This window comes from Chrysemys picta, chromosome 2 (genome assembly GCF_011386835.1).
Source record: "Chrysemys picta bellii isolate R12L10 chromosome 2, ASM1138683v2, whole genome shotgun sequence".
NCBI classification, from domain to species: domain Eukaryota; kingdom Metazoa; phylum Chordata; order Testudines; family Emydidae; genus Chrysemys; species Chrysemys picta.
The window spans coordinates 149,165,356-149,183,701 of NC_088792.1; the positions used below are offsets into that span (position 1 = coordinate 149,165,356).

At 53.5% G+C, this 18,346-nt stretch overlaps 1 protein-coding gene across 1 annotated transcript; it reads left to right on the plus strand.

Moving 5' to 3' along the window:
* The first annotated feature begins 178 nt into the window (after positions 1-178).
* Positions 179-16,008, plus strand: NEURL3 (neuralized E3 ubiquitin protein ligase 3). The gene is made up of 4 exons (XM_024110479.3): positions 179-791; positions 12,302-12,802; positions 13,535-13,609; positions 14,220-16,008. The coding sequence occupies exons 1-4, from the start codon at positions 764-766 to the stop codon at positions 14,528-14,530; spliced, it is 915 nt and encodes a 304-aa protein (XP_023966247.2). The 5' UTR covers positions 179-763; the 3' UTR covers positions 14,531-16,008.
* The last annotated feature ends 2,338 nt before the right edge of the window (positions 16,009-18,346 follow it).

The following is an 18,346-nucleotide window of genomic DNA, read 5'->3' on the forward strand; positions in this document are numbered from 1 at the left end:
GGGCTCAGGAGGGCTTAGGGTGCGTCTGCATTGCAAGTAGACAGCTGTGGCTGGCCTGTGCCAGCTGATCGGGCTCATAGGACTCCGGTCTGGGACTCTTCCACCTCTCTGGGTCCTAGAGGCTCAGGCTACTGTTAAAGCTGCAGCACAGTCGGTAAAGGGGGTGGGAACAGACTTCGTAAAGAAATCCTGTCTGGAAAAAGACAGGAGCAGAGCCTCACCCACAGGGATTATTCCATGAACTGGAGGCTATGGGGCAGTCCTGTTGGCTCGAGAAATGCCCAGTGGTGCCCCTGCCTGCAGCACATGGACACCAGAAGCTCCAGAGCACCACCCCAGTTCAGCACCTGATCTCCAAGGCTGCTGCATTTCTCGGGGGGGGAGTCCCTGGAGCAGGATCCTGATCACCATGAGATCCGCTCCCAGCTGTAGGAGCCAAGCTGGAGGCAGGAAAATCCCTACTGCTCTGCTCCTCCACTGGGCATCCGACAGCTCCGGGCACGAAGCCAGCTGGTGTTCAGTTTAAAATGGATATTGGAAATCCGCAAAGCACAAACAGTCAGACCATGTGACAATGGGAGTGTCAGTTGTTCACTCGCTGGGGGTGTAACATGATCACCACACGGCTCGTATAAAAATGAGTCTGGCTGGCATGGGGCCGGCACTGCACGGATGGAGCTCCTGGTCCCTCTTGAGGTGAGAGGACAGAAACGGACTTTCAGGGCTGCCTGAGACTGTGAAGAGAAACCTCACCCAGCCTGCAATGGGGATCTGTTTAAGCCAGCAGCCAGGTAAGAGGGAATGATCCTGGCACACTGCGTGGTCCTGTCACCCGGGGCAGAGGGATGCAGTTGCCTGCAGTACAGCAAGGCAGCACCTGCACTGGCAGGTGGGGGTTGGAAAGCGATGGGTGAAATGCTGAAGGTGTAGATTGCAACCTGGCTTTTGCCAGCTTTGGGATCCGAGTTCAGCCCTGTCTCAGTGGAAGGATAGAGCTGTGGAGAGTGGCCGTGCGATATACCCTGATCATATCACATCCTGGGGCTGCCCCAGCCTGCCAGGTGTGATTTGTCGATGGGCTTTACCATAGTAACTGGGCACCTCCCAGGTATCCTCTCTTGTGGGGTTAGCCCCATGGCTGGAGTAGGGACCAAGCACAGGGAGACGAAAGGTTTGCCTGCCTGCTGCATTCGCCCGCTCCACAGGGCTGTACATTCGAGTGCGTGTGTGACTGGCCCATGTGGACACTGCTGGTGCCCTCGTACAGGCTAACAGAGCACTGTTTGCAGGGCTGGAGTGACATACACTAGAGAACTTTCAGGGTGTGTGCAGCAGGGGCCACACAAGCCAGTTAGCAAGCAGCAAGCTGGCACCTGCCAGAACTGACCCCCTCTGGGGTGAACCAAGGCACTGGGTAGTCAAGCCCTAAGTAACTCACCCTCGGAGTCTGTGGCAGAGCAGAAGCTGCACTGCTGGTCTAGGGGCCAGGCTAGAACCAACAAAGCATCCTTCATCTGCCTTTCCTTCCAGCTCACGGAGCCACTGCTTTCCCCTCAGAGGTCAAGAAAAATATTTTTTCTCCATCTTCCTTCCCAAGTGGAGTACTTTGCATTTGTCCATATTTAGCTGAAGATTACATATGAGTTGCTGAACCCTGTGTGCATGTGGCTGCAGCTCATTGCAGAAGGAGCGATAGAAATAAGCTGTTGTGAGTATTTCCCATTTTACACCTGGAGACAGCGGGCTAAGCGACTCGCCCAAGGTCACCCAGCAAGTCAGTGGCAGAGCTGGGAATAGACCTCAGGAGTCCTGACATCTAGAAACAGCAAAACTGTCGCGCTGGAGCAGACCTGTCGAGTGTCCTGCCGCTGCAGTCTGTCCATGTACAGATCTGCGACCCTCCCTCTCCTCTCTTACATGAGGGATGAAAGAGTTAACAGTGGAGATTTGTATGCTAGCATCACTGTGCATCACAGAGGTGAATGGGGCAGCTCAGACCTCCCAGAGCTATTGTCCCAGGCTCCCAGCAGAGTCAAGTAGCCACCTTGGAGCTTGTGATGCTGGGCTCACATTGCTGAGGGTTTCTTTGTGGCTACGGACTGAGGGTTTTTAAAGTGAAACCTGGGATTCTGGCAAAGCAGCTCGCAGGTAGAGCGAGGTGCCAGTGCACCATCCCACTGCACACCAACCCCGCTGAGCCCTGGTTGTTTCGCCAAGGTAGTGTGTGCAGGAAGGGATGACTGGAGCTTCTGGGCTGTAAATGAACAATAACTCCCCTCCAAAAAGAGCCGGCTGATCCCATGCTCTGCCACAGACACCCTGTGTGACCCCGGGCAAGTCACTTAGCTGCTTGGTGCCTCGGTTGCCATTAGTACCTGGGGCTCATTGCCCTGTCACCCAGGCATGTGTAAGACTGTGTCACAGACTGTGCGGTGCTGAGCTCCTGTGGTGCTGGGGGCACAGCGATAACCAAGACAGGTAGCTCACCATAAGGATGGCCGAGGAGAGTAACGCTGGGAATCCATGACTCACCTTCCCAGAGCACTGTAAGCTGGCTTGAACAGAATCCTAGAATCACGGGGCTGGAAGGGACCTCGAGAGGTCATCTAGGCCAGTCCCCTGCACTTGTGGCAGAACTAAATATTATCTAGACCATCCCTGACAGGTGTTTGTCTAACCTGCTCTTAAAAACCTCCAATGATGGAGATTCCAAAACCTCCCGGGGCAATTTATTCCAGTGCTTAACCACCCTGACAGTTGGGAAGTTTTTCGTAATGTCCAACCTAAATTGCCCTTGCTGCAATTTAAGCCCATTCCCTAGCCTCGGAGGTTAAGAAAAACAATTTTTCTCCATCTTTCTTCCTAAGTGGAGTACTTTGCATTTGTCCTTTATTGAATTTCATCCTATATACTTCAGTCCATTTCTCCAGCTTGTCCAGATCATTTTTAATTTTAATCCTATTCTCCAAAGCACTTGCAACCCTTCCCAGCTTGGTATTGTCTGCAAACTTTACAAGCATACTCTCTATGCCATTATCTAAATCATTGATGAAGATACTGAACAGAACCAGACCCAGAACTGATCCCTGCGGACCCCACTCGTTATGCCCTTCCAGCTTGTCTGTGAACCACTGATAACTACTCTCTGGGAATGGTTTTCCAAACAGTTTTGCACCCACCTTATAGTAGCTCCATCTAGGTTGCATTTCCCTAGTTTGTTTCTGAGAAGGCAATATCAAAAGCATTACTAAAGTCAAGACGTATCACATCTACCACTTCCCCCCCCTATCCACAAGGCTTGGTACCCTGTCAAAGAAAGCTATCAGGTTGGTTTGAAACAATTTGTTCTTGACAAATCTTTGCTGACTATTACTTATCACCTTATTATCTTCTAGATGTTTACAAATTGATTGCTTAATTATTTGCTCCATTATTTGAAATTAAGCTGACTGATCTGTAATTCCCTGGGTTGTCCTTATTCCCCTTTTTTATAGATGGGCACTACATTTGCCATTTTCCAGCCCTCTGGAATCTCTCCTGACTTCCATGACTTTTCAAAGATAATCACTAATGGCTGATATCTCTTCTGTCAGCTCCTTGAGTCAGTGGTGGATTAGCCACTGGGGCAATGGGGCCCATGCCCAGGGACATGGCCAATTGGGTGACTCCAGAAAAATGGGCGCCCCTGCGTCCCAACTTGCTCCGCCTGCTTGCTCGGCACTCCTGCTGGAGAACGGGGTCAGAGCACTGGGGCTTACCCCGCTCCGCGGCAAGAGTGCTGGGCAGATGGAGCAGGGCAAGCCCCTTCACCCCGCTCCTGCTCCCTGGCAGGAGTGGCGGGGGAGGCCAGAGGTGCTGCAGGTGGAAGGGGTTGGGAGGTGCCCCCACCTGCTCTGGCCCAGGGCCCCACAAAACTGTAATCTGCCTTTGCCTTGAGTATTCTAGGCTGTATTTAATCAGGCCCTGGTGACTTGAAGACATCTAACTTGTCTAAGTAATTTTTAACTTGTTCTTTCCCTATTTTAGCTTCAGATCCTACCTCATTTTCACTGGCATTCACTGTTAGACGTCCAACCGCTACTAACCTTCTTGGTGAAAAATGAAACAAAAAAGTCATTTACTACATCTGCCATTTCTACATTTTCTGTTATTGTTTCTCCCCCCCACATTGAGTAACGGGCCCACCCTGTCCTTGGTCTTTCTCTTGCTTCTAATGTATTTGTAGAATGTTTTCTTGTTACCCTTCATGTCTCTAGCTAGTTTGATCTTGTTTTGTGCTGTTGACTTTCTAATTTTGTCCCTACATGCTTGTGGTGTTTGTTTATATTCATCCTGTGTAATTTGACTTAGTTTCTACTTTCTGTAAGACTCTTCTTTGAGTTTCAGATCATTGAAGATCTCCTGGTAAAGGCAGAGTAGTCTCTTGCCAGACTTCCTATCATTCCTACGCAGTGGGATAGTTTGCTTTTGTGCCCTTAACAATGTTTCTTTGAAAAACTGCCAACTCTCTTGAACTGTTTTTCCCCTTAGACTTGCTACCCATGGGATCTTACCTACCAACTCCCTGAGTTTGCTAAAGTCTGCCTCCTTGAAATCCATTATCTTTATTGTGCTGTTCTCCCTCCTACTATTCCTTAGAATCATGAACTCTACCATTTCATGAGCACTTTCACCCAAGCTGCCTTCCACTTTCAAATTCTCTACCAGTTCCTCCCTATTTGTCAAAATCAAATCTGGACCACCCTCTCCCATCATGGCTTTCTCTACCTTCTGAAATAAAAAATTGTCTCCAATACATTCCAAGACCTGCCCAGGTCTCCACAACATTCCAGCTGCGGCTGTTGGTGGAACTCATGTAAGAATAGACCCACTGTGTTTGTCCTTGGCTTGAGCACATGTTACTTATCTCCAGCAATAGCTAATCTACCTGTAATGGTAACAGTGCCATTAAGCATGTTATCACGGACTTTCCCAGCACTACATACTGTATCTGTTGTTGATGTAGCAGTCTCAGATAAGGCTTTGTGAGGGCTGTAGTGAGGGAGTGACAGGAATAGTGGATATAATCCAGGCCGTGTTCTGCTCAGAGTTTTGTCTCCCATTCACAGCACTGCTGGCCAGCATAGACAGGGCACAGCAGGCCTCCAGCCCACTCACTGCCCAGCCCTGGGGCAATACCAATTGTACCACCAGCGCCTGGAGTGAACCAGTCTGAAAGGTGACAGGCACTGGGTCCTGTTAGCCAGGAACTTGGGCATAAGGGGCCACAGCCATTGAGTTCAATGGGAGCTCCCCGCACTGGTGCCAGGACATGATCTGGTGAGGAAAGAGAGAGCGCCCCCAGGGAGCATATTGTAGGTCTACCAAGTGCTCAGCAGAGCCTGTAAGCGGCTTTAGGAGGGGCTGTCTCTCTGTTCTGTGCCTGCGCAGTGCCCGGCACAATGGGGCCTCGGGCCAGACCTTCCTGCCGTGCAGGCAATGAGAGCAGCAGTGCCTAGGCCTGAGCAAACAATCAGGGAGGGCAGGCCGCTGCCCCGAGGAGTTTACAGTTACTCAGCCCCAGTGCAGACACAGGCAACAGCTCGGGGAGGGAACGCAATGATTGGTGGTGTGGAGACCAGCCGAGGCAGGTGGGTTGGTGAAGGAGGAATCTGACGGGAAGGGAGGAGGGGGCTGCCAGGCAGGTGTGGCCAAGGAACCTGCGGCAAATCTAGGAGGTTGCAGATGTGAAGCCAAGGGGCCTGATCTTGCTCTGAGGTGTAAGTCAGGAGTCATTCCAGGGCAGTTTTCACTGTGCAGCAGAGCAGGGATTTTGGGGCCAGACTGGGGGAAGGAGAAGAGCAACCAGCTGCCCAGACACCCTGAACACACTGTTAGGAACAAAACAAACCGTCGCCTGAGCGGTGAAGCCAGGAGGAGCCCTGGAATCTGGCTGAACAGGCATTCTCTGCCTGTGGGCGAAGGCAGCCGTTCCTTGCTACATGCACAGAGAAATGGCAGAAATGGCATGGAAGCCCTTCGATTTGACAGATTTCACATTGGCCAGCACATGTGGCCAGGTGGGAGCTGGGCGTTCCAGCCAGACCGCTGAGAGCTACTCTAGCATCAGTAGCTATATTACAGCTGCACCTCGTGGCCCTAATCAAAGGGTCAGGTTTGGGGTCCCATTATGCTGTGCGCTGTACAGACATGACATGGACCAGATCTGTACCTGGGGTAAATTGTAGCTTCAGTTGCTGTGGTCTATGGGTAACATTTTTAAATGATGCAGGAGAGTAGGTCCCATTTTCGAAAGCAACGGAGTCAATTAGGGTCAGATTTTCAAAGGGGTTTAGGCCCCTATAGATGCAGTTTAGTGCCTGCAGGGATTCGCAAAGCACCCGGCTCCCATTGAATTCACATGGGATGGGAGCCCAGGCACTTTTGACAATCTCGCAAGTCACCTATTTGCATATTAGGTGCCTAAACGTGGTTACAAATTTGGCCCTTAGGAGCCTAAATTTCATTGAAAGTCAATGGGACTTAGGGGCATAATTGTCCAAGTCCCTTCTGAAAATGGCTCCTAAATCACTAGGTCCTTTTTGCACAATGTGACATGGATGGAGCGGCACCGATTTACACCAGCTGAGGATCTGGCATGTTAAGGAATGAGCCTTTCCCTACCGCAGAGAACTTGCGCTCACGATACAGCGATTCTCCCCCTCCCCCCCCAAGCCCTGAGCTGCAGCCCCTTCTGCTCATGCCCCTCTGTGCTGACCAATCCAAGCCCAGAGGGATGGCCACACTGGGTGGTGCTTTTATGACACAAATAGGGTCTTCAGTGCTTGTTTTAGGTGTTCATTTAGGTACCAAACTAATTTCACTTGTGCCCTGGGTTGGGAGGAGAATGTCAGGCCATAGCATAAAGCCCTGGCGCTCTCTTTCCCTCACTCTGTTTCACTCTTCTGCATCCCTTTCTCCTCTGCCCTCCTCCCCAGAAGGAATCACTAGACAGACTATACTCCCCTCTCAACCCTGCCAGCACAGCCTAGTCCAGGCCAGGCTCTGGGGCTGGAGCAAGGTGGGGCTGCGAGACTTGTTCCCTCTAGAGCAGGGATTCGGAGGCTCCCATGCAACATGCCATAAAAACTCTATGCCCACCCCCAGCCATGCCACAACAGCTGTTTTTCTGCATAGCCAGTGGATTAACAGCTGTATTAAAGGATAGTTATACAGCTACACACACACACCTAGAATCATAGAAGATTAGAGTTGGAAGAGACCCCAGGGGGTCATCTAGTCCAACCCTCTGCTCAAAGCAGGACCAATCCCCAACTAAATCATCCCAGCCAGGGCTTTGTCAAGCCGGGCCTCAAAAACCTCTAAGGAAGGAGATTCCACCCTCCCTAACTAACCCATTCCAGTGCTTCACCATCCTCCTAGTGAAATAGTTTTTCCTAATATCCAACCTAGACCTCCCCCATTGCAACTTGAGACCATTGCTCCTTGTTCTGTCATCTGCCACCACTGAGAACAGCCGAGCTCCATCCTCTTTGGAACCCCCTTTCAGGTAGTTGAAGGCTGCTATCAAATCCCCTCTCATTCTTCTCTTCTGCAGACTAAACAAGCCTAGTTCCCTAAGCCTCTCCTCGTAAGTCATGTGCCCCAACCCCCTAATCATTTTCATTGCCCTCTGCTGGACTCTCTCCAATTTGTCACATCCTTTCTGTAGTGGAGGGCCCAAAACTAGACGCAATACTCCAGATGTGGCCTCACCAGTGCCGAACAGAGGGGAATAATCGCTTCCCTCGATCTGCTGGCAATGCTCCCACTAACGCAGCCCAATATGCCATTAGCCTTCTTGGCAACAAGGGCACACTGTTGACTCATATCCAGCTTCTTGTCCACTGTAATCCCCAGGTCCTTTTCTGCAGCACTGCTATGACGAAGTGGGAACATTCTTAATGTTTTCTCCGAATACTATGTGGTGCTCAGTTTCCCCTATGCATTTCTTAAGTATCTAAGTGGTGAGATAAGGTGTGTGATTGTTGCAGAGCCCTAGAGGGCCAGTGTGATGCTGCCTGCACAGAGAATGGCTGACACCCTGTCTTCTGGCAACTGATGGCCTGGGCCCCTCCCCTGCAAGGTGTGAACTGAAGGTGTTGGAGAACAAAGAGATCAGGTGGCCGCCTTTCCCAGGAAAGAGACAAAGGCTAGAGGAGGAGCTGGAGGGGGTTTCAGTTTGGAGCTGGCTGTGGAAATGGAGGGAGGCCCAGAACCAGGATCTGGGCTTCCTGCCCCCCAAGATGGACCTGACTGAGGGGTTCTGTTCTCTGTACCTACAAGCTCTATTTTAGGCTGTGTTCCTGTCGTCTAATAAACCTTCTGTTTTACTGGCTGGCTGAGAGTCATGGTGAATCGCAGGTGGGGGGGTACAGGGCCCTGACTCCGCCACACTCCGTGACAACCTACTTAGCCAGTCTGTAGCAGTGCTTGGGATTCTTCTGTCCTAATGCAGGACTCTGCACTTGTCCTTGTTGAACCTTAGATTTCTTTTAGCCCAAGCCTCCAATTTGTCTAGGTCATTCTGGACCCTATCCCTACCCTCTAGTGTATCTACCTCTCCCCCCAGCTTTGTGTTATCCACAAACTTGCTGAGGGTGCATCCATCCCATCATCCAGATCATTAATGAAGATGTTGAATAAAACCGGCCCCAGGACTGACCCCTGGGGCACTCCGCTTGATACCGGCTGCCAACTCGACTTCGAGCTGTTGATCACTACCATTGAGCCCAATGATCAAGCCAGCTTTCTATCCACCTTATAGTCCATTCATCCAGCCCATACTTCTTTAACTTGCTGGCAAGAATACTGTGGGAGACCGTATCAAAAGCTTTGCTAAAGTCAAGGTATATCACGTCCACTGCTTTCCCCATATCCACAGAGCCAGTTATCTCATCATAGAAGGCAATCAGGTTGGTCAGGCATGACTTGCCCTTGGTGAATCCTTGTTGACTGTTCCTGATCACCTTCCTCTTCTCCAAGTGCTTCAAATTGAATTCCTTGAAGACCTGCTCAATGATTTTTCTGGGGACTGAGGTGAGGCTGACCGGTCTGTAGTTCCCCAGATTCTCCTTCTTCTCTTCATTAAAAGATGACCACTATATTTGCCTTTTTCCAGTCATCCAGGACCTCCCCCAATCACCATGAATTTTCAAAGATAATGGCCAATGGCTCTGCAATCACATCAGCCAATTCCCTCAGCACCCTTGGATGCATTAGATCCGGCCCTATGGACTTGTGCATGTCCAGGTTTTCTAAATAGTCCTTAACCTGTTCTTTCACCACCAAGGGCTGGTCACCTCCTCCCCATACTGTGTTGTCCAGTGCAGCAGTCTGGGAGCTGACCTTGTCTGTGAAGACCGAGGCAAAAAAAGCATTGAGTACTTAATTTTTTTCCATATCATCTGTCACTAGGTTGCCTCCCTCATTCAGTAAGGGGCCCACACTTTCCCTGACCTTCTTCTTGTTGCTAACATACCTGTAGAAACCCTTCTCATTACCCTTCACATCCCTTGCTAGCTGCAACTCCAATTGTGCTTTGGCCTTCCTGATTACACCCCTGCATGTTGGATCAATATTTTTATAGTCCTCCCAAGTCATCTGTCCAAGTGACCACTTCTTGTAAGCTTCCTTTTTGTGTTTAAGCTCACCAAGGATTTCACTGTTAAGCCAAGCTGGTCGCCTGCCATATTTACTATTCTTTCTGCACTTCAGGATGGTTTGTTCCTGCGGCCTCAATAAGGCTTCTTTAAAATTCAGCCAGCTCTCCTGGACTCCTTTCCCCCTCATATTAGCCTCCCAGAGGATCCTGCCCATCGGTTCCCTAAGGGAGTCAAAGTCTGCTTTTCTCAAGTCCAGGGTCCGTATTCTGCTGCTCTCCTTTATTCCTTTTGTCAGGATCCTGAACTTGACCATCTCATGGTCACTGCCTCCCAGGTTGCCACCCACTTCTACTTCCCCTACCAATACTTCCCTGTTTGTGAGCAGTAAGTCAAGAGGAGCACGGCTTCTAGTTGGTTCCTCCAGGACTTGCACCAGGAAGTTGTCCCCAACACTCTCCAAAAACTTCCTGGATAATATACAAAAGAAAAGGATAATATAGGTACAAAAATAAAAAAAAATGAATATTAAGTTCAAATATTAATATGCCTGAACCGGGCTGCCCGGGGCTGAATCCCGAGCCCTGCCATGCAGGGCCCCTGTGGCATGGGGACCTGGCCAATTACCCTGCTTGCTGTCCCCTAACGCCAGCCCTGCTGCACTGATAGGTTCCAATGTACCATTCAGGAAAATGAACACACTTATTTTGGGGGAACCCCAAAACCTGCTCACGGCCCCCTGAGCCCCCAGTTGAGAGCTGCACCGCTAGAGGGCTCTTTCACCCGGGCATGGGCCAGAATCTTTAGGGGGGGTGGGCAAGCAGGCAAAATCGCAGACCGTTTGGCTACCTGTCTGGCTAGAGTTCGCTTTGGCACCCGTCACTGTCGTGTCTAAGGCTGGGATTTTCAGCTCCCACTGACAGCCGATGGGATTTTGGTGCCTGTCTCCCTTAGGCCTTTGAAAACCCCAGCCTAAGGCTGTGGCTACCCTAGAGTTTACAGTGGCACAGCTGTTCCCAGGCCGAGGGGAGAGAGCTCTCCCGTCAGCTTAACCCCTCCAGTCCCAGCGAGCGGCAGGAGCTATTCGGCGGGAGGAGACGCTCCCCCGCCGACACAGCGCTGTGGACACGAGAACTTGGGTCAGTGTAACATACGTCGCTCGGGGGGTGGTTTATTCACACCCCTGGGTGATGTAAGTTCTGCCACCATAGGCTGTAGTGTAGGCGTAGCTGCTCAAATGCCTCTTCCCGGCGGCGTAGTATCTGGGGAGGAAGCCGCATTTGTTTACATAGCTTGTGTGCCAGCTGGCTGTTGGGGAGCCAGTGGAGTCACAAGCCCAGGCTGCAGATACATTCTGGGGTTGTGATTAGCTGCTGCACCCCGTGATTGGCCAGACAGCCAGGGTGAGAAACCTGGACATGGGGAGGAGAGGTCATAGTAGCCTATATAAGACAAAGCCCCTAATATCGGTACCTCTGGTCACCCTCCCCAGTGAGGCAGCCAAACCTCTCCCGGTGAATGACCCTGACAGTGCCCCAGTGCTCCCGGTTACCCAGATCTCTCATTGCCCGGCTCAGAACCTTTCACTTTCTTTCTGACTTGAAGTCAAATCCACAGTGAATTCAGATAAGCACCAAGGTTGTTTTTCCTCTCAACATGATTAGTATCTATGACTCAAGAGACAGGACTCCTGGCCAAGGAGGAGCAAGGGTCACAGCTGCAGCTGGCCTAGAGAGATAGTGCACAGCAGGGAGATGAACTTTCCTTCCTCGGGATAAACAGCCTGGGAAAAGGATCGGATCAACACAGGGAATTCCCCACCGGAGGGGAATTCCAGCCTAGGAGATTGAATTCTCCTCTCAACCCAGGAGACCGGGCCCTTCCAGGGTAGGGCTAAGGGGGACCGAGGTATCAGCATGAGAAACGTTAGGACTGAACTGATACGTGCTCAGGAGATGGTGTTGCTTTCATGGCATGCTGAGGGATCCCTGGTGCAACAATGCGAAGAAGGCTGCGAGGGGAGGAACATGGGGAGTGGGTTCAAGAGGGGTGTAGTCCCTGAGGGCAGAAGACCCTGCTGGTGTTGGTGGGTGGGGTTTTGAAACAGGCAGATCAGACAGTTCTTGGCATGGTCCCTTCTGCTTTGTGGCTTGGGGAAGACAGCGCTGGGGTCAGGCTCTTGAAACCCCACAGGAAGGTGAGCCAAGTCCACCCTGAACTTGATGGTGGGAGCAGGATACGTGTCCTGTGGGTCAGAGGCAGAGCAGTGCAGGGAGGAGGCCAGTCTCTACAGATAAGGGGCGGGGTCTGCTCTCAGGGGCTCTCAGCCTCTCCCAGACAAAGACCCTTCCCCCATCTCACCAGAACCCCTTTCCATTTAACACTACGGGAAGGGCAAGGTGGCTGTGACCCCTACATTGCAAACACTGCATGGGCGTAGCTGTGGAGTAACCCCACGGCAATCAGTGGGGGGACCTGGTGTCACACTGGAGCCTAGTCTCCAGCGCTCTGCCCCCCAACCTTGGAGGGCCTGTGGCAGGGGGCAGAGTGCACTGGTTAGATGGGGCTGCAGATGCTTGGCCTGGCAGGACTGGGCACAGAACATCTAGCAGCTGCACGGAGCATCACTAGCTCATTCCTTCCTCCTGTGTCTCACACAGGTGTGGAGAATATTGACGGGGACACTTCCCGGGCCCTCTTCTTCCACCCCATCACCCATGGCTCCCAGGTCCTCCTGGATGAGTTCCACCATGTGGCTGAGCGGGGCAGCAGCTTTCATGACGGCATCGTCTTCACCAACCGGCCCATCCAGCTCCACGAGAAGGTGACGCTGAAGATCCTGAAGAAGGAGGCCCGTTGGCATGGGGGACTGAGAGTGGGCTTCACCTCCATGGACCCCTCCAAGATGGACCCTGGTCACCTCCCTCCATTTGCGTGCCCCCACCTGGTCATGCAGGGGAAGACCTGGGCTGCAGTCCTGCCAGACCAGTGCATAGAGGAAGGCACCATCCTCATGTTCTGGGTGGACCACAGAGGCAGAGTTTTCTTCCGCAGCCAGCAAGAGGCCCGGAATTTGCCTCTGCTGACCGGCGTCCCCGTGAGAGGCCGTCTCTGGGCCGTCATTGATGTCTATGGACAGACCAAGGCAGTCCAGCTTCTGGGTGAGCATGCAGCAGCGCTGGCTGGGGACTGATGCCTTGGGCTCACGGTCCACACAGCACATCTGAGGAGATGTTTCATTCCCTCCTGCGTGGACTGCAGGGGCCACCCCACATGGGGTGGGATTGACAGGCAGCTCAGGGAGGGAAGCCAGGGGATGAGAGACATGGCGACGACTGGCTGCTCTTCTTGGCTCAGACAGAAGGAGCTCTGCAAGGCAGAGCTGCCCTTTGGAGTGTGGGCATAGAAAGGCAGAATGCCCTGCCCCGACTGCCCCACCTCACACCCCACTGACTGCGGGAGCTGCCCTCACTGCCCCACCTCACATCCCACTGACTGCAGGGGCTGCCCACACCGCCCCACACCCTGGCTGGGGGGGATTTCAGAGGAGGCCGAAGGATCTATGTGACCTTGGCTAATCCCAGCCCATTTTCTGTCTCTGCCCATGGTGCGGGTCTCGGAGGGCAGGAGCAGGGTGGGTGTGAGGAGAGGGTGGGGATTCCCACATTGCATGAATGCCGATCTCCCTGGGAGGTGCGATCCGATTTCCTGCCCCTCCGGGGCTTGGCACAGACACTGCCCTGGAGGGCCTGGCCCGGCAGCTCAGGGGGCTGTTGCAGGGTGGACTCTGGTCCCCTGGAGTGAGCAGCCAGGGACTCGTTCCCTCTGGGGTCTGTTGAGAGAGGTTTATATTCATTGAGGCTAATCCTGGACTCTGTGTTTTCCTCTCCTAGATCCCACAAGGCTCCGTGGAGGCATCTGTGATCCCGCCCCAGCCCCCAGGCCGTCGTATCCTGCCAGGCCTCATGGTCAGTGGCTGAAGGTGGCTCTGACCCCCGGCTCCTTTTGCTCCATTTCCTCTGGGGGCATGGAGCCAACCCAGGACGGGCCATGTCCTGACATACATGAGAACGGCCAGACTGGGTCAGCCCGATGGTCCAGCTAGCCCAGGATCTCATCGCTCGGTGCTGTGCCTGGCCTGTGGTCAGCCTGCCCCGACAGAAGGCCCTGGTAGCCCTAGGAGCTCTGGCGGTGTGGAAGCGCTGCCCATCTGTCCGTTCTGGAAGTCCCAGCAGAGACGGGCTCCCTCACCTCCACTAACCACTGAGGGTCACCTGAGCAGCCAGGGATTGTTAACCACAGCCCCAGGCGCAGGGTCGGAAGCGAAGGGGACAGCCCTCGGACAGGCTGTGTCACTGGGTCAGCTGAGGGAGTGTCCACAAAGTGGTTATCAAACCACTGTTGCAGCAGTTGTGTGTGGGGGGGTCATTCCAAGGTGGAGGGAAAATCTCTCTGATCCTAGCTCACTAGTGCCCAGGAGCTCTCGAGGGCTGGGAGAGGTGGGATAGGGCAGGACATCAGCCCAGCAGGGGAAGATGCCTCGCCTGCCCCTTTAACGCCATGCTCCTGTCTCCGCAGCGCCGGCGTGCAGAGATTACAGCTCTCTCCTGGGAGGCGACGTGGAGGAGTGCGTCATTTGCTGCTCACACGAGGCCAACGCTCTGCTGCAGCCCTGCGGCCACGCCACTCTCTGCCACTGTTGTGCCCAGGAGGTGTTCCACAACAACCAGCCTTGCCCCTTCTGTCGGGAGCAGATACAGGACATTGTCCAGGTCATCCCGGGAGCTCCAGCTCCTGTCACATGTCTGCCTGTTGGGAACCAACTGTGGCCAGGAGGATGGATGGAAGCGGGGGGTGGGGGAGTTTCTGCAACCTGCCCTAGTGAATAGTAGAGCTCCTCCCCCCAGCACAACCCTGCTGCTGGCTCCCCTGGCTGTGGGGGCCTTGGCCATGTCTTCTCCGCCCCTCTCACTCTCTGCACCTTGCACGGGTGATGATTCTCCAATACTCTCCCTGGCCAGGCTGTTCATAACACAAGCAATTCGCCCAGAGCAGGGGAGCCGGGAGCAGCCCCCATGACGAGGGACTCAGCCCAGAGGAAACAAGGAAGGTGATGAGGAAACAAGGAAGGGAGGCAGGGGCCCACGGGAAATTTTCATGGGAGCCAGAATTAGAGTGCCCAGTTCATCTCTTGCCCGTGTAAATAGCACTGCTGCCTGTAGTAACGTCAGCCCCAGCAGCATCCGCCCGTGTCTGGAGAGAGGAGCTCTGGCTAACGCTGAACTATGTAAATAGGGTGAAATGTGTGTAAATGTAACGGGGTCGCAGTCCCTCCCGGCAGTGTGTAACTAGCTCCGTTGTGCAGCTTGGTGTGTCTCACACACCCGTGCACTCAGGACCTCCCGCAATGAACTCGGCCTGCCTGCCGGGAGCGTCACAGCCAAGTGGGCGGCTTTCGCTTACCCAGGAATTTGGGGCCAGGCCAGATGCTGAGACCACGGGAGTCAATGGGAGCCTTTCGCTGTGTGCTGAGTGGCTTTCGATGAAGCCCCGAATGACGGAGGCTCAGCGAGTGTCACTGAGATGGGCCTCGTCGGGGCAGACGGATCCAGGGCCAGAGGGGGGCCTCCAGTCCCAGGGACAGCAGCTTTTCTTAACACAAGGGAATTCCTCCTGCCAGACCACAGGGGCCTGAGCACCCTGGGGGAGTGGAAAATACCAGGACTTTCCTGCTGCTTTGGGGAGGGGAATTCCAATGGAGCCAGCCCGCCCCACACTGGGCACTCATGTGACCCGCACCCAGGGGGATGTGGACCTTTTCTTTACAGTCGCCTTGGTGACAAACTGTCACACAAATGTCACTCAGTTGGGCCTGATCCTGGGTCCTATGCCAACCTCTGCCACTGGCCTGCTGGGTAACCTTGAGCAAGTCCCTGCGCCTCGCTGTGCCTCAGTTTCCCCATCTGTAAAACAGGAGTAAGAACCCTTTTGTAAAGTGCTTTGAGATCTATGCTTGAGAAGTGCTGTCTGAGAGCTGGGTATTGTTTACTGTTGGCTTTGGATCAGGCACCAGCATTTGGGATTAAATGTAAGACAATATGTAAAGCCCCTGGGCCAGAGTCTGATCCCGGTTACACCAGGGTAGGTCCAGAGTGAAGACAACGCCCCATGCACAGCATGCCCCAACCACTAGGCCTTACCATCATGAGCTGGGCGGTGTGTTTCGGTGACTCCTTTGAAAAATCTCACGCCTTAATCTTTAAAACCACCCGCATGCCGATGGGGAGAGGGGTGTGTCGTTCGCGTCCATATGGACACGCTGCCAAAGGCTTGTCCGTTACTGTTAATAAACTATATTTCTTATGGCCTGGCTCTCTCTGGGGATTTCTGTTTGTCTTCAATGATCATTCTACCCACGGCGTGGCTATGGACCCAGAAGCTCCTGGGTTATGGGCGGTGTGGAATGGTTGCCGGGACTGGTATTGTGAGGAGCAGCCAATGTTACGGAGTGACCCCACAACAACAAAACAGGCCGACCCTGCACCATCAGACTCGTGAACAGCATCGATGACCCTGGCTGCTGCCAGAGCATTTGTCATCCCAGGCTTGGTCTACACCTAAAACTTAGGTCAATATAGACATGAAAACACCCCCGAGAGATGTACGCCTTGGCATAGGCACAGTGGCGGATTATCCAATGGGTCCACGGGGCCCAGGGGCCCCGGCCAATTGGGGGACCCTGGGAAAATGGGCGCCCCAGCAGAAATTGGAAGCCTGGAGACCTGGCAGAAGCCGCGATGGCAGGGGAGGCCCCAGTGCCCCGACCCCGGTCCCAAGCAGAAGTGCGGAGCAGGCAGGGGAGGTTGCGGCCCCGGGGCCTGGAAGTGCTCTTGCTCCCTGCCACTGCCTCAGGGCCATGGCGGGGGGACAGAGCTTTGCCAGTCTTGGGGCCACGGGGGTGGGGGGATGTTGCTATGGAGGGGGCGTAGGTGAAATGGGGACAGAGCCACAGGGGGAAGGGGCAGAATGGGGCGGGGCCATGGGCGGGGCCACAGAAAGAAGGGGTGGAATGGGGGTGGGACCGCAGGTAGAAGGGGTAGGGGAGGGCCTCGGTTCCGGTGCCGGGGTCCCCCCACTTGCTCTGGCCCAAGGCTCCAGGAGACCTTAATCCGCCTCTGCACTGGCACCACTCTAGCGAGTTCTTCCATCGACCAAGCTGCCGCCTCTTGAGGGGGTGGATTCGTTCCAGAGATGGAAAAACTGCTGCCTTTGCTGTGGCAGGCGTCTACACTCCAGCGGCGTAGCTGGGCTGCTCTAGCGCAGACACGGCACCACACTGCAAGGGCAGGGCTGGGTCCCAGCCACTTTCTCCAGTGGGGAAAACACACAACGAGGCGAAACAACTGGCCCAAAGTCACACAGTGAGTTAGCACCGGAGCTGGGAATGGAACCCTGGGCTCCAAATGTTTCATTCCATGCTCTGGACACATCCCCACACCCCGCCCCGCCCCAAGAGCGAGGGGCTTGTCTCCAAAGGGCTTTCTTTGCACCAGTGCAATCCTGATTGCACAAAGGTTTGCACGGGTATAGCTGCAAACAGCACAGACAAAGCCTAAATGTGTCCTTGCAATGGACAGAGCCACGTTCACGTGAGACAGTGGAAATGTACTGAGGGAGGGACCAGGCTGCAACTTCAGGGTCCCGCTGATGATGCTGGTTTATTATTTGTATTGCAGTAGAGTCCGAGGACCCGCTCTGAGCTGGGGAAGCAGTGTCCTTCCTTCCTTCGGATCTCTCGCAAACCCTCTCTGTCCCCAAGAGGGGAGTCCTGATTGCTTCCTCAGGGCTTAAACAATAGCTGCACTCACTGCCTCCGGTGCCTCATGCCTGGGGCATGCATGGTCACTGCAGGAGGGGATGTTTCGTTACTCATGCCCTCTGGCAGGCGGTGAGTAACCAATCCCCCATAAATCAGTCCCACAATCACCTGCACACAGGATTGTCCTCAGTGGACTCTGGCCTAGAGGAAACACACAACGCTGATCACTCTGTGAATTGGTTTCCTATTAGCAGTCCAGGACCCTTACTGCAGGAGGCTTTGAGGCAGAACCTCGGCTGCTGTAAATCAGGACTGAAGCCAATGGAGCTGCCCATTTACACCTGCAGAGGATCTGGCCCAAGAAGAGCTTCAGTGGCCACCTGACCAAGAGGCATAAGGGGTAGGGGAGGATCCTAACCGTGTTCTTTTCTTAATAAATAAATAATAAATTAATGGAGATATCCCATCTCCTAGAACTGGAAGGGACCTTGAAAGGTCATTGAGTCCAGCCCCCTGCCTTCACTAGCAGGACCAAGTACTGATTTTTGCCCCAGATCCCTAAGTGGCCCCCTCAAAGATTGAACTCACAACCCTGGGTTTAGCAGGCCAATGCTCAAACCACTGAGCTATCCCTCCCCCCTTCTAGCCTCCCTCCCTTCTTCCTCACATGACATCTGTCATTGGTTTTGGGGCGCACTGACCCTCTCAGACCGCGTCTAGACTAGAATTTAAAGAGTGACTAAGTCTCATGGTATTTGGTTTTCTTCAAACCCCAGCTCCTGGAGTCATGTTGATATAAAATTATTCTACTTAACTGCCAGGAGGCAAATTTGTCACGTACACACAGGGTCAGCTATAGGTTGTCTTAACTCAGGAAGTTCCTTCG

What these genes read in the sequence shown, in the direction of transcription:
- NEURL3 (XM_024110479.3), top strand. Translation starts at nt 764, where the DNA reads ATGGGGATCTGTTTAAGCCAGCAGCCAG. An exon ending in CAAGGCAGTCCAGCTTCTGG is followed by an intron (nt 12,803 to 13,534) that starts GTGAGCATGCAG and finishes TTCCTCTCCTAG; the next exon opens with ATCCCACAAGGCTCCGTGGA. An exon ending in GTATCCTGCCAGGCCTCATG is followed by an intron (nt 13,610 to 14,219) that starts GTCAGTGGCTGA and finishes CTGTCTCCGCAG; the next exon opens with CGCCGGCGTGCAGAGATTAC.